At 36.3% G+C, this 14,526-nt stretch overlaps 1 protein-coding gene across 1 annotated transcript in view; it reads right to left on the bottom strand.

The window, feature by feature from the left end:
* Fsip2 (fibrous sheath interacting protein 2) overlaps positions 1-9,970 on the bottom strand; it is a 78,052-nt gene extending 68,082 nt beyond the window's left edge. The window contains exons 1-7 of the mRNA XM_047547561.1: positions 9,872-9,970; positions 9,466-9,591; positions 5,719-5,880; positions 4,697-4,786; positions 3,538-3,680; positions 2,288-2,429; positions 1,196-1,306 (exon numbers count right to left, since the gene is read on the bottom strand). Coding sequence (XP_047403517.1) covers positions 1,196-1,306; positions 2,288-2,429; positions 3,538-3,680; positions 4,697-4,786; positions 5,719-5,880; positions 9,466-9,591; positions 9,872-9,970 — 873 coding nt within the window. The remainder of the gene's footprint in view (positions 1-1,195; positions 1,307-2,287; positions 2,430-3,537; positions 3,681-4,696; positions 4,787-5,718; positions 5,881-9,465; positions 9,592-9,871) is intronic.
* Between the last annotated feature and the right edge of the window lie 4,556 nt (positions 9,971-14,526).

Raw genomic sequence — 14,526 nt, 5'->3', positions numbered from 1 at the left:
TCCTTCTTTATGAGAAGTATGTACAAAAAAGGAACATAGAAAATGAGTCAATAGAATTTTTTATTGGTTCCTTTTGTTTTTTTGGTACCAGTGATTGAACTCAGGGACACTCGACCACTGAGCCACATCCCCAGTCCCATTTTGTATTTTATTTAGAGACAAGGTCTAGGTTGTTTAGGGCCTTGCTTTTGCTGAGGCTGGCTTTGAACTCTCAATTTTCCTGCCTTAGCTTCCTGAGCCACTGGGACCACAGGTGTGCGCCACTGTGCCCTTTGAGTCTCAATAGAGAGTTAAAAGTAAAACAAAGGAAGATGTCATGTCATGCTAATGTTAATCAAAAGAAAGTTGGAATGCCCACGATTCCTTGAATAGAATTGATATCAGGCAAAAAGTAAAAACTGCAGCACTCTATTGCTCTCAGAAAAGAAAGATAATCTCACTGATGTCTATGAGAAAAAAAAGGAAGTGGTAAAAATTGCATATTTGTTGACATAGAAAGTTGCTAATGGTATTTCACTAAATGAAGAGGCAATCTACAAACCAGTCTGTAAAGTATAATAGCATATATTTAATTATTTATTGGAATAAAAAAATGTCATGGAAACATTATGTATAGGTATGTCTGTGTGTGTGCACTAAAAAGTTAATAAGGCTATCATGAGATTACAGATGTTATCTCTTTTCTTATTCTGATTTATAGTATAAATCAAAACATACTGCATATTATTAACATTAAATATAGTTATCAATCAGAAAAAAAAAATCAAAAACTTTTACCAAGAATTTCTTATTCTCAGAAAAACCAAATTGGTTATTTAATTTTTACAAGAATTATAACTATAGCATGTGGTATGAAGCTAAAGCCAAAGGTAATTATATCAAATAATAGGGCAGCATGTTTCCATGAAAGAAAAGTATTTCAGTAAAATATAGTAAAAATGTTTATAGCTAAGTGTGGTGGTGCACCCCTGAAGACTCAGTAACTCACAGGTCGAAGCAAGAGGATTGCCTAAGCCTAGGAATTTGGGCCAGTCTGGGCAACATAGCTAGACAAAGTCTCAAAAAAATTGGTCATAACTTTCAGTTTTGTATAATGCATATAATCTAGGGCAAGCAGTCTATGATCATCTTGCGGAGTGATTTGTACTTTGAAAAAAACCTCTCTTTGAACAGTCCCAAATACAGATCACCCTACCTTTCTGTCACTCTCTTCTCTACATTTACGACGCTGTTCTTCTACCCTCTGTTCTCTCTTAACATCTTGTCCAATCCTTGTCAGAAGTAACATCTCTTTTGTTTTCCATTCCTAGAAAACACAATGTTACTAGACTTGGTGTTTGTTCTCTTCCCAGTGATACCTTAATTTTCCATCAACAAGAATATTAGACAAGTCAAGGGCCTAACAAGTATCTGGTCTGGTCAAGCATAAATGAAGTCATATTGTGGCTTTGGAATGTTTTATTTTATTTATTTACTTACTTACTTATTTATTTACTTATTTACTTATTTTCTTTCTTTCTTTCTTTCTTTCTTTCTTTCTTTCTTTCTTTCTTTCTTTCTTTCTTTCTTTCTTTCTTTATTCATTTATTTATTTTGCTGTTTCCTAGCTTTAAAAAGCAGGTAGCAGGTTTGTTTTTTGTGGTACTGTGGATTGAACCCAGGGCTTTGCATAAGCACCCTACCACTGAGCTTCATCTCCAGTCCTTTTTCATTTTTGATTTTGAGACAGGGTATCCCTTAGTTGCTCAGGCTGGTCTCAAATTTGCAACCCTTCTGCCTCAGCTTCCCAAGTAAACTGGGATTGCAGCATGTACCACCACTCCTGACCATAATTATTTTTTACTTAACATAATTAAAAAAAAAAAGTTTCTCCTCACTCCATGTGATATAGGGAAGTGAAAGAGTGCCCAGTAACTCTTTCATGCTGCTCTTTAAGAGCAGAAGTTAAGTTAGGTGTGATGAAAAATGCTTGTAATCCCCGACTCAGGAGGCTGAGATGGGAGGATACCTTTAGTCCAGGAGTTCGAGACTAACCTGAGCTATGTAGAGACCTGTTCCCAAAGAAAAGAGAAGCAGAAGTTGATTCATATGTATAGCGTGTGGTCTCTGCCTTAAGTTTTTATGTAATAACTTATACATTATAATTCTGAAGACAGTTTAATAGGTGTAAATTATTTAGAACTGAAATTACTTGAACTGACTTCATGCATTATGGTGTACATTATTTACAAATGGAGAAAAGTGCACACAATTTTTCTCTCAATATTTTAAATCTGTTATATCTCACCTCCTCAATTTTTCTGCGAAGATTAAGTTTTCTTCTTGTGTGTTCCCGCTGACGTCTCTCTTCTCTATCTCTCTGGATTAGGCGCTGCTCTTCTGCTGTGTGCTCTAGATGTTCTAATTCCCTACATATCATATCCAAATACCTGAGAAAGAGTGCAAATATCATGAAGTGAACTGAGTGTTTCCTGCATTACAGCATCTTGTGTTTTGATATTCCCAAATCATCTCCTTGCTTGCTTTTCACTTTTTGAGCTACGGGAATTTTATAGTTTTTTTCTATCAGTCCTTTTCAAGGACCTTCAAGTCAGCTTGACTCATAATGTTTTACTCATTTTAAAGTTTTCCTACTACATTTGTATGTGTTGTCATAGCGAAGGCAAAGGTAAAATGTGGAGCAAACTAATGAAAGCATTTTCACAGTAAGCGTTAAAAACTCAGGTGGTTTAGCAGTATGAATTTGAAAAGAATGTTGATATAATTGAAGCAGTTGATACAGCTTCAAATTCAGAAAAAAAAAACGATAGATTTGAATTTTCTAAAAACAGAGTTCTTGTAATTTATAATTCTTTGAACAATCTCCCATTTATAGTCTGGGTCTCTGATACATATTATATGGCATTACCACAAAATATAACTATGGAATATAAAAGTCAGGTAATACAGCCCAATCTTTCAACTCCTAGTGAAAGAAAAAGAATGCCACCTCCCTTCACTTCCTAAAAAAAAAAGGCAATGAAATATTAATGATTGGGTAATATCTGAATTAATTTACTTTTTTTGTTTTTTTTTTTTACAGATAACCTATGTTCATAATTCACATCAGATATCTTACTCTGTTTTTGGCTTTGCCTTAACTCCCTCAAACTTAATGCTGTCATTCATTCCTTAAAATGGATCATGAAAACTTGTTATTGTTTTCAGCATGTGCTAAAAATACTTACCCTTCCTCTCCTTCTATAGCAAGGGTTTTGGACTGTTTTTTCCTTCAGTTAAATGTTTGGCTTACTTCTTGATTTAAGCTCATCTTCTCTGGTAAAGTTTAAATTTCCCTTCACAGCCTTGGCACCAAGATTCCCAAACCCTATATCTCTTTGTCTCCCCTTCTTCCTCTCCACACTGAGGACTACAAAGGAGTTAAAAAGTATCTACTATTTAAAAGAAAAAAATCCTGACTTCAATGTTTTCCAGTATTTTTCAATTTATTTGAGTTCATGATATATATGTAAAAACATGCATTACTTTCAATCTTACCTGTGTCTTATTAATCTTTCCTGGTCCTTAATAGACCGGGTGGCACCCTCCTGTAACAACCAATTCTGGAACCGTGCAACATCAGAACATTCAGGGAGGTGACTGGTTTCCTGCAGTCTACGTAGTTGTTTTGCAATCATTTTCTAGTTTAGAAATGTGTATGATAAATATGTAATTTCTTATTTTTCCCAGAAATAGAACCATTAACATTTCTAAATTATATAAATGATTAATCATTTAATTGAACTTAAGTCTATTCTGAATCCATCCAAGACATGGACAAGCAAACCAAACTGAAGATTTATCTCTCTGAAAACTAAAGATAAATGCTTCATTTGTATGCTAATTCTAAAGAAATTAAATAAAAACATGGAAGAAGTAGAGGAAACACTCTAGGCACAGAGAGGGGAAGTGGGGAAAAATACAGAACACTTAAAAGTGTAGGGACCTCATTATCATTTTTATCTAACTCTAATCTCAGAACATAAAATTTCAAAAACCCACCTTTCCTTATTTTGAATTAACTTTCTTGCCCCTGAAACCTGAATTCTCACACATGTGTGTGCGCGCGCACACACACACACACACACACACACACACACATTCCATATACAACTTAAGAGTCAAAAATCAGAAGAAAGTCACCGCCTATAACCACTCTCTATGGCCCAGAATTCCAATGCACTTTTAAGAACATTTTCATGGGATAAATACAGCTGCATGGGTGTGAGTACAAGCACACTGTGTCCATGTTCATGGATATTCCTCATACTTTTCTCTTCCTACTGCTCAACCTGTTTTGGATTCCAGTTTAAGAATCTTGCTGTCACAGGCACTTCTTATTGGCCACAAATCAAACAGAAATGACACATTTGACTAGAAATTTAATTTTCAGATTATGTCAGTCACCTCCAGTGTATTAATACATGACCTTTCCTTTCCCCTTTTTGGTCAAACATAGCCAACTTCCAAATATTGTTGACAAATATTCTTTATTTTTATTTGTAAAAATACTGAATTATTTTGTCAACAATTAAAGAAATGAGAAATGTCAAATTACTTTGTCAACAATTAAACAATTAAAATGTTATAAGAAAACACAAACAAAACTTTTTTCTAAACTCTGCTTAAAGAAATCAAATTTAAGTATTTAACTTACTTGTTCTCTTACATAATTTCTTTCAAAGTCTAGTTTTAAGCTGGTAAGGTATTGCCTATATTTATTTAATTCCCTCAAGGTACACACAATCTGAAAACAAAAACAAAAATGTATAAATATTTTAAATATATATAAAAGTGATATTAATTCTTCAGAGGAAAAACAGTAATGACATAAAATTTAATCACATTTTGGTACCAATAACAATAAACTGTTAATATCATGAATAGTATCTTTCTACATTTGTTAACATAAAATTTCTATCCAAAAATATTAATTTATTAATATGACCTATACCATAAGGAATTTACTATTAATTGAAGTTATTAAAATAATAATTCTAATTAATTATAACTGGGTTGTAATTATAAATGTAATCATGTTTAACTCAAGAACATTCCATCAGGATTCAAACAGGCTGAACAATCCTATTTCATCTAACTTTTTTACATGAATATACCATAGTGACTCTCACCATCATATATATCCCTAAGACACTAATAAAAAAAACAAACAAACTATAAGTAAATAGTGGAAAGATAGGGAAATGGGAGGGAGGAGAAGAGGGAAATGGGGAGTACTGGAGACTGAATTAGAACAAATTATGTTCTATACTTTCATTATTATGATAAAATAAATAATAATATTATAAATAACTAAAAAGAACCAATAAGAAAGTATATGGGACATAATCCTGAGAAGTGTACAGTGCCCTTAGAGACAGATGAACAAGACTATAATACAGCTGAGACAAATAATATATTTTTAACATCATAAATTAGTTATTTATAATCTTTTGATATTTCAAAGAAAAAAAAGGTGAGGAGTTAGTTTCATTTAGAAACACCTGTTGTCTGATTTCCTTTGACTCAAACATTGAATATTCTATGGAATTGTCCATTAAGTACCCTCCTTTGACCAAATTAAAGGTGATAATGGCTCTCCAGGAAGGTATAGAAGCACATATATACTAAACTTTGAAAGCATTTTTTTTCATTTAAAAATAGTAATCTTTAACTCACTTTATTATTGCTAGTGATGTAGCCACCTTTCTTTAGTCTTCTAAGGATATCTTTGCGCTTATAGTATGCTCTTAAATGTGGATCATGTAGGTTTTTATACTGGTTTTCCATAAGCTGACAATAAGGATCAGTCAGGTTAAAACCGTAGGAAGGTCGAAAAAGCTGCAAACACGGATTCAAAAATATTACATATGTAAAATTAGTGCATTTTCAAATTTAAATAACCCATTGAGATGATTAGAAAATAAAACATGGAGGAAGAATCTGAACTGGTGAAAATCTAACAGAAAGATTTACTTGAAGAAAGTTTCAATGCTATTCTCCTCTTCTTTTCCTCAATTACATGAACTACTCTAAAGATTTACACCCACTGAATTAGTTCTTTCTCTGATGTGTATCAGTCTTTGGCCCTGATCCAGAGAAGGGAGGAGGAGAGGAAAAGAAAAGAAAAATCGTATAAAATTTTTAAGGCAAAAAGCAATACTATGATTCTCCCTTTTCTACCTCACTCTATCAGATCATGGCATTACATCTGAAAGGGATAGAATTAATCATATTTATTATATGGCAATCATCTGAAAAAATATTTCAATATAATTAAATGGAAGTAACTTGAACAAACAGTAAAAGCAAAACTCAGATGCTAAAACATTTGGGTTGAAGAGTCATTGTATTTAGGGTCTTTAATGAAAGAAACCCGAAGAAAATTTTACATTCAAATAAAATTCTAGATCTTCAACATACTGAAGAGTCATTTTTAAAACATATTTATAAGAAATGAGGTTTCTTTGCATTCTTTCTGAGCTTGACTGCAACAACACAAGTCTGAGTCCAAAACAAAACCAAATCAGGAATCAGGTGAAAGAAGTGGAAGACATGGACGATCTGGAAAACCAGAGAGCATTTGCCCTTTTTGTAGGCATCCAGTTCAGTTCATACTATTGCACAACACTGTGCACGTTCCAGACATAAGTGCAGCTACTCATTTGTGACCTTTAGGTCCAGTTTGGCTACATATGACTGTGTTCAATTCTTTTATACTCAGAAGGTTAGCTGGGTGGAACCCTACAAAAACTCCCACAAAAGGGTAGACAGGAGGAGCACAGTAGTAATAGTATGGAGTTCTCCCTTTGTTGAAAAGCTTCTTTGTTAAATTTCTGACCTCCTGTTTAACACCAAACTTTAATTCTTTTCAAGTGGCCAAATCAGAAAACCAAATTGCTTGTTGACCAAATGTTTCTCTGACAAAACATAAAAAGGAATCTGCTAGCATAAAGTCTTGAATTCAGTGAGAATGCCAACATCTTTCCTGGAAAGGATACAATCAATAATGATAAGTTGAGGAGGGGACCGATTGTCTCTTTTAGATGGTGACATTTAGTTTTCGATTTCTTTTAGGTGTTTTTGACCTTTATTTTCATTTATTTTTTTTTTTAAATCCTCCTCTCTCTCTCTCTCTCTCTTTTTTTTTTTTTCTTGTGGTACTGGGATTGAATCCAAGGGCACTCCACCACTGAGCTATATTTCCCAGCCCTTTGTTATTTTCACTTCTTTCAATTTGAGGCGGTCTCCTTCAGTTCATGAGGCTGGACTTAATCTTGCAATCCTCCTACCTCAGCCTACTGAGCCCCTGAGATTATAGGTGTGCACCACTGCTCCAGACAAATGTTGACTTTTAGTTGTAACAGGCATGTTTCTCAAGGTGCAACCTAATCACCTATGCAGTAAAAAGATATTACCTTTTAACACATCCATTCATTAAAGTCAGGGTAAACCTTTGTTGTCAATCTAAACAATTAGTTTTCCTATATATAAAAATAATAAAGGTTTTCTTCATCAAAGAGATAACACTGAGGAAAAATAACTCACAAAGTCAGTCTTCAGGGATCTGATCTGGTACCTAATTATGATTAGATGCATAATTTTGGAACAAGTAATAGAAAATATAATTTTTTAAAGTAATATACAAGGGAATTTATAATTGATGGAAAAATAGCATTACAGTAAACATTCAGAAACAGCAAATAAAAGGGCTAAGTTTCTATGCTAAAGAGAAATTATATTATTGTGTCAACAGTAATGCAATAAATTTCAAGTAAATATTAGCAGTTAATTTGTAGATAGGGCACAAATTTTGTGAGGTTGGTTCATTTGCTTTTTTAAATTGATACATAACACTGGTAAACATTTATGGGGTACCATGTGATGATTTAATGCATGTATAAATTGTGTAGTGTTCAAATCAGAGTGAACACACATATCTCTTCAATATGCTTCATTCCTTTGTGGTGAAAACATTCAAAATTCTTCAAGTTTTTTTAAGAGAAAAATATACAGTACACTATCACTACCTATAGTCACTCTATGTGCAAGAGAATACAGAACTAATTTCTGCTATCTATATGTTAGATTTCTCTATTCAAGTAAAAAGAATTAGCTTTCAAAAAGTAAATTATATTTTTGACAGAAGTAAAACTTATTTGGGGAAATCATATTCATAAGTTGTTATATAATGAAAGTTTTACACCAAATTCATATGTTGCAGTCTTATTTGCCACATGTGATATTAGAAAGTAGAGACTGGGAGGTAATTAAGCCATGAGGATTGAGTCCTCAGGAATTTTACTAATGCCCTTATAAAAGAGACCACGGACAGCTGATTAACTCTTTTTCTGTCATTTAAGGGTTATAAGCAGAGGACCCTAAACAGAACTCAACCGTGCTGGCACCTTGATTTCAGACTTCCAGCCTCCAGAACTATGTAAATAAATTTCTTTTGTTTTATAGCTCTGTAGTCTATAGTACTTTATTATAGGAACCCAAACTAAGACATTAGGCAAGTATAAAATATCGAGGATCTCTATTTATTTCTGATGACATCATAGTGAAAGGGTTGAGTTCATTTAGAATTCCTTCTTATAGAACTTTATGGAATACAGTCAAAGTAATCACTGAATAAGAATATACCAAATCACAAGAATTTGTCAATAAAGAGCTGGGAAGTTTTCAGACAGGGATAGGGTTGAGGACTAGAAACATGAAGAAGTTTGAGAGAAGTAAACATTATAATCAAGTCTGAGAGTTAAGTGAGATCAATCAAACCGAGGACGTGTGCATTCTTAGTAAAGATAAGCTAGTCAAAGTCTGTGCTGGTTCCCAAAGGATCTTGAAGAATGAAAGCTTCATGGATTGGGGAGAAGAAAAACTGGCATCGTAGGTTTGGAGACAGGAGGACAAAAGAACGGTATGGAGAGGTGGTTATAAAAGACATCTACTTGAAGTAGTTGAGGCTCTGGAGAAATGACTGAAAGGCCAGATTGGGTAAATCTTGGGAACTCCTCCTTATAGAGGCAGGGCCTTCTTTCACTGAACGGAGTGAAGTACTAAACACAGAAAATTATTTTGACTCCACTTTTTTTCCACTTCGTGTGTGAAAATAGCATTGGGTTCATAATCACTCTATTATTATTATTACACTTTATCATTATTAAAATTGTTGATAAACTTCCACAAAATATAAATTAAAACAGAACTCTGAATATAAACTTTCTGGCTTATAAGTCTATCCAAATCATATTGGATGAAACTGCTTATAGATATTCTAAATAATGCTTCTGGTTAGATGTGTTTTTTTTTTTTTTTTCTTTCTCTCTTGTGAAGGTTAATGCAAATTCCCTTAATGAATTTTGTATACTGTAGCCTCTGAATTAAAGAGCACTAAAGTAAGACAGTTAAAAATTAGTTTACCTTTTCACTTATATTCGTAGTAAAGAAAACAGTATCACTTCCTGGAATCACAGGCAGTTTGACCCCGAGGGGCAAATCCAGTAGCTGAGAGGCTCCCATCCCTGGAAAATGGGTCTTGTGGCCACCCTGTCGGGTACAATTGGAGAGTTTAGTGTTTTCTTTTTGGTGAACCCTTTGGTTCAGGCCAGTCTCCCCTCAATCCCACTAAGGAAACTCGGGCCTTTCATTCGGGTTGCAGACGTCCGCGGAGCCCTCGCGCCCCTCGCGGCACCGGCTCCAGCGCCCCGGGTGCGCGTCAAGGGGGCACCGAGCCGGACCGTTAGGATACGCGCAGACCCTGTGTGGCTAGGCCGGCCCGGCAGGCCGGAGGCCCAGCTGAAGACGAGAACGTCGAGCGGCCACTCACGTCTCCGCACTGCTGACTGTCTGCGGCCAGGCTGCTGGAGGCTGTTTTGGTGGCGGCGACACTGGCAGCCTTGGAGCAGGCTCTGAGGTACAGCTCCATGACCAGCTAGGGCCCAGTGTTCCCTTGTCGCCCTCCGGGCTCGCTTTCCCTCGCTGCGCTTCGCCGTCGTCCCTCTGTCGCGACCTCTCCGGGAATGGCCAGTGCCCGGTGTCCCGAGGCCCCACCCGCCGCGTGGAACGTCCAGGCCAGAGCGCGGTGTCCTCGCGGGCGGTGGCGGCTCGCGCTGGTCCAGAGCCCGTCGGTTGGGAAGACCGGTGATCAGGCCTGGTCCTAGAGGACCCAACTGCAGTCAAGTTCTGAGGATCCAAACCCAAACCTACAAAGTTTGGTTGCAGGATGGCTGGTTAAGGTCTCCTGAGCACGCGGGAGCTGTGGTGTCCTTCGGCCGACGTCTAGAGGTGCTGGGGCGAGCTGCCTGGCTTTCCGCACCTTGCACGAACACATGCTGGGAACACGTGTGTGCACCCAGGAGCTCATCAGCTTCCGCCCGACTCCTCCCTCCTCTGGCCTCACTCTTCCCTTACTGGCTCTCTTCATCTCTCTGACTTTTAGGACTCTCTTGCTTTATCCTATTTCCCTCTTTCCGCTGAGCTAAACTATCCAAACTTCATACAGTTCTCACCTCCTTTGCCCCACCCACCGAAATAGGGACAGCCATATCACTGTGGTTGACATACGGCTCCTGAATTTAAGCCACATTAGGAGACTAAAGCAGATATTATTTGAACTCAGTCTGAAGTTAGAACTTGGCTTCATAGGTTCTTTGACCCACTACTGTTCCCTGTTATTTCTAGGCCCCTAGAAATACTGTGCCAAACACCTTTAAAACATTTCATTCTCAGTACAACCTTGCCAAAAGTTACCCTTTTGTTTCAAATATTGAGAAAAAAGAATAATCACTATTAAATGGTGGGGGCAGAGACTGTTTTCTTCATCAATATCATCTTACTTTTGCTCTCTTTCAATTTCATTAGTGTGCATAGGATTCAACTTGAAGTCTACTGCCAGTTCTCCATGTGGTTGTACACAATCATATTCAATATACTGAAATTGCAACACACACACACACACACACACACACACACACACAATCTGCAGACACCCTTCCCCAAAACAGTATAAAATAAAGGGCTCATTTTTGCATTTTTTATCTAATTAAGGGATACTTTTGGATACTTTCCTTTCCCTTGTACCCATATTGGGTACACACTTAAATCTCCATTGTCACTAAAATTAATGTGTCCCTTCTTATCTATCACTTCACTACTCTCCCAGTTAAGCAAATTATCACTTTTTATTTATGTCATTGTTGTGGCCTTACAAAAGGTCTATTTACCTCAGTGGTTCATCTTTTGTCAAACTGATCTTTGATGGCAAACTCACCATTTCTCTTGCATTAAAATTCCTGTTGCACTGAGGAAGACCAAAAGCATGTGACAGCCTCTATTACTTAATCTGTTTTGTTCCTTATTACTCATCTAACAAATCATCACAAAATAAGTGGCTTAAAATATGGAAAGTATATTATCTTAATGAAGGTCTGTAGTCAAAAATGAATCTAACTGGGCTTAAACTAAGGTGTTGAAAGTGCCATTGTAACACAGAGTATAGGTGGGTGGATTCTTTGTCTTGTGAAAATACAAAGAATGAAATCCACGTACTCAGAGTGAGAGCAAAGCAACAGAATCTATTAGAGTAATAGAAAGCAGAGGTCCAAAGAGGTCTATTAGAGTAATAGAAAGCAGAGGCTCCAAGAGAGGGATGCTAAGAGTTGTCTGTTGTCTAGGGCTTTTTATGGGCTCTATCTATCCCCATAGTTGACTTGTGGTATGATAGGATTCAGTCAACTCTGTTTTTCTTCTTGAACAAATCTGGGGAAGCAGTGTTCAAGCCATTATTAACATAAGGATGGGGCTGAGGGTTTGTTGGCACAAGAGGCAATGCTTTAGAGAATATTTTGTGACTGATTGGTTGTTGGTAGGGTAGGGGTAGGGGTAACTAAGGAAGAGCTATTGCAGTTGAAGCTGTCAGGGGCAGCGACAAGATATTCTCCAGGCCCGGTATCTCCTTCTAGGATGACATGCTCTCGTGCCCTCTTTTCCTTCTCTGAGTCCTGCATTTGTTTGCCTGTGGGTGGTCTATCTTCCTGCTTCATTCTCTCACCATGTTCCTTCTTGAGGTTTGAGGCACAATCTGTCCTTCCATTTTCTAGCTTCTACAAGTTTCCCCTTCTTCCCACTTCAAATCCATCAGTATAGTATATTCGAATCTTCTCTGATTCAGATCTCTGCCTTACTCTTTTGCAATTAATGAATTGTTGTGAATACATTGGGCCCATCTAGATGACCCAGGAAAATGTACTTATTTTGAGGTCAACTGATTACCAATTTTAATTCCATCAGTAATATTAATTCCTCCTTGACTTTCAAAAATGTTGAAATTAGGATGCAGAAATCTTTGGGGTCTATGGTACTGCCAACTGCAGACCTTTCTTCGCTATCTGGACACAACATTCCTGTGCCATCTCTCAAAATTGAACCTCAGATGATACAGAACTGTTTGTAATTAGTTCCCTACATGCAGACTGCTGATTCATGAATCTGTCTTTGCTCATGCTGTCTCTATCTCTGTCTCTGCACTTCATTGCTTAGCGAATTTCAATCAGCCTTTAAGGCCGCTTATGTCATCATCTGTGGGAAGTCATCCTGACATTCCAACCTTTTAACGAATTCAGTTTCTCTGTGGTTACCTCCATCTTAATATTTTCACATTACATCAAAAATATCTGTTGACCTGTCAGCCTTGTTCTAGAATGTAAACTCCTTGAGAACAGGGACTGACTGATACAATTATATATGCACAGCCCAAGCATAGTGCTTAGCAAGTACTTGTGACTATTCTATTGTTCTGACCTACAGATGAGAACCCATAAAGAGTTTTAACAAATGCTCATTTTAGAAGAACTCTCTGCCAGCAATATGGAAGGTGGGTTTATGGAAGTGTGACAGAAGACATGGGAGACTTCAGGACCAAATTTCAGTAGGACTACATTAATACAGATTATAATATCTCTCCATTTCTAGAGGTCTGCTGTTTCCCAGTGATCCTTGTCTTCTTGTATTCACACTATTGTATAATCTCCAAAACTTAAAAAGTGGGATGGACTTAGTAACTTTCTTCTAAAATACAGAATGTTGCAATAGTGATGGGATATCTCTTCCAAGATTATCCTTTATGAAGGCAGCTGTTCATTTGTGAGTAATGTATGGAGAAGCCATGTGGCAAGGAATTGGGATCCTCAGTTCAAGAGCCTGTGAGCAACTGCATCTTGCCTACAATCATATAATTCGAGCTGGAGTCAAATTCTTCCTCATTTTGGTCTTCATGTAAAACCTCAGATCTGCCCTACAGTTTAACTGCAGCTTTGTAAGAAATGCATACTGCTGAGCTGTGCTCAGACTTCTCAGAACCAGAAATTGATATGCTAAATGTTCAGTGTTTTTTTTTTATTATTTCTTTTTAAAAAATTTGTTCTGATTAGCTATATGGGACAATAGAATGCACTTTGACACATTATGCATAAATGGAGTGTAACTCCTCATTCTTCTGGTTGTACATGATATAGAATCACACCAGTTGTGTAGTCATATATGCACATAGGATAATAATGCATGATTTATTCTACTATCCTTCCTACCCCCAAGCCACCTCCCCTCCTTTCACTCCCTTCTGCCTAACACTTTCTATGTACTATTCATTGTGTCAATCAACTAACAGAGTGGACATAGTAAATGCTTTTATTATTTTTGTGAGACAGTAATCAAAATCTCTGTTTTACAAAGAACTTTAGGCTTAGGGAAAAATACCTGCCTGATATTATAAAGCTTTGAAATGGTCTTAGTTGCAAGGGATTATTCTTAACCTGTAAGGTATCTGCCTTTCTCCTCAAATTTTTAAAAATAAAATGATTTCTTACATATTAAGTATATTTTTAAAAATCCTGTATGTATTTATTTTCCACATTGACTTTCACTAGTACAAAATTGGGGTAAACAATTAAAGACAACATTAAACCCACTGCATAGATATAGCTTCATTATCTGTATTGTGCACCATAACTCTGACGAAGCCTGAAAGAGACTTGAGGACAGTTATAGAACAACTGCTATAATGATTTCTCTCCCTGATTCTATCTCATATATTGAAAATAAAATGCCTAAACTATTTTAAATACTTCAGTAATCTTCTATCATCTCATTCATCTGTTTATCAAAATCTGTTTTTATTTACATTCATTTTAGTTACCTTTTATATTTAACATAGAGGAATGTAAATAAATAATTTGTATATTGAATACTAATTGCTAATTCCTTTCTTGACCCATCAGAATTGACTACCTCTCTCCTCATTCTAGTATAAATGTATTTGAGCAATGGTTCCATTGACCTCATCTGTCTATCTGGAAAAGAAAAGATTATGTTGGAGCTCTGCAGTACATTCTTTTCCTTCACTAGGAGTGCTCCAGGAAGAGGAAAGAAAGCAAGTGTCATGAAATAATTCTCTTATCAACATACTAATGACTGAACTCCAGGCAA

This window comes from Sciurus carolinensis, chromosome 3 (assembly GCF_902686445.1).
Source record: "Sciurus carolinensis chromosome 3, mSciCar1.2, whole genome shotgun sequence".
Lineage (NCBI taxonomy): Eukaryota > Metazoa > Chordata > Mammalia > Rodentia > Sciuridae > Sciurus > Sciurus carolinensis.
This window is presented reverse-complemented; position numbering and strand designations above follow the sequence as displayed.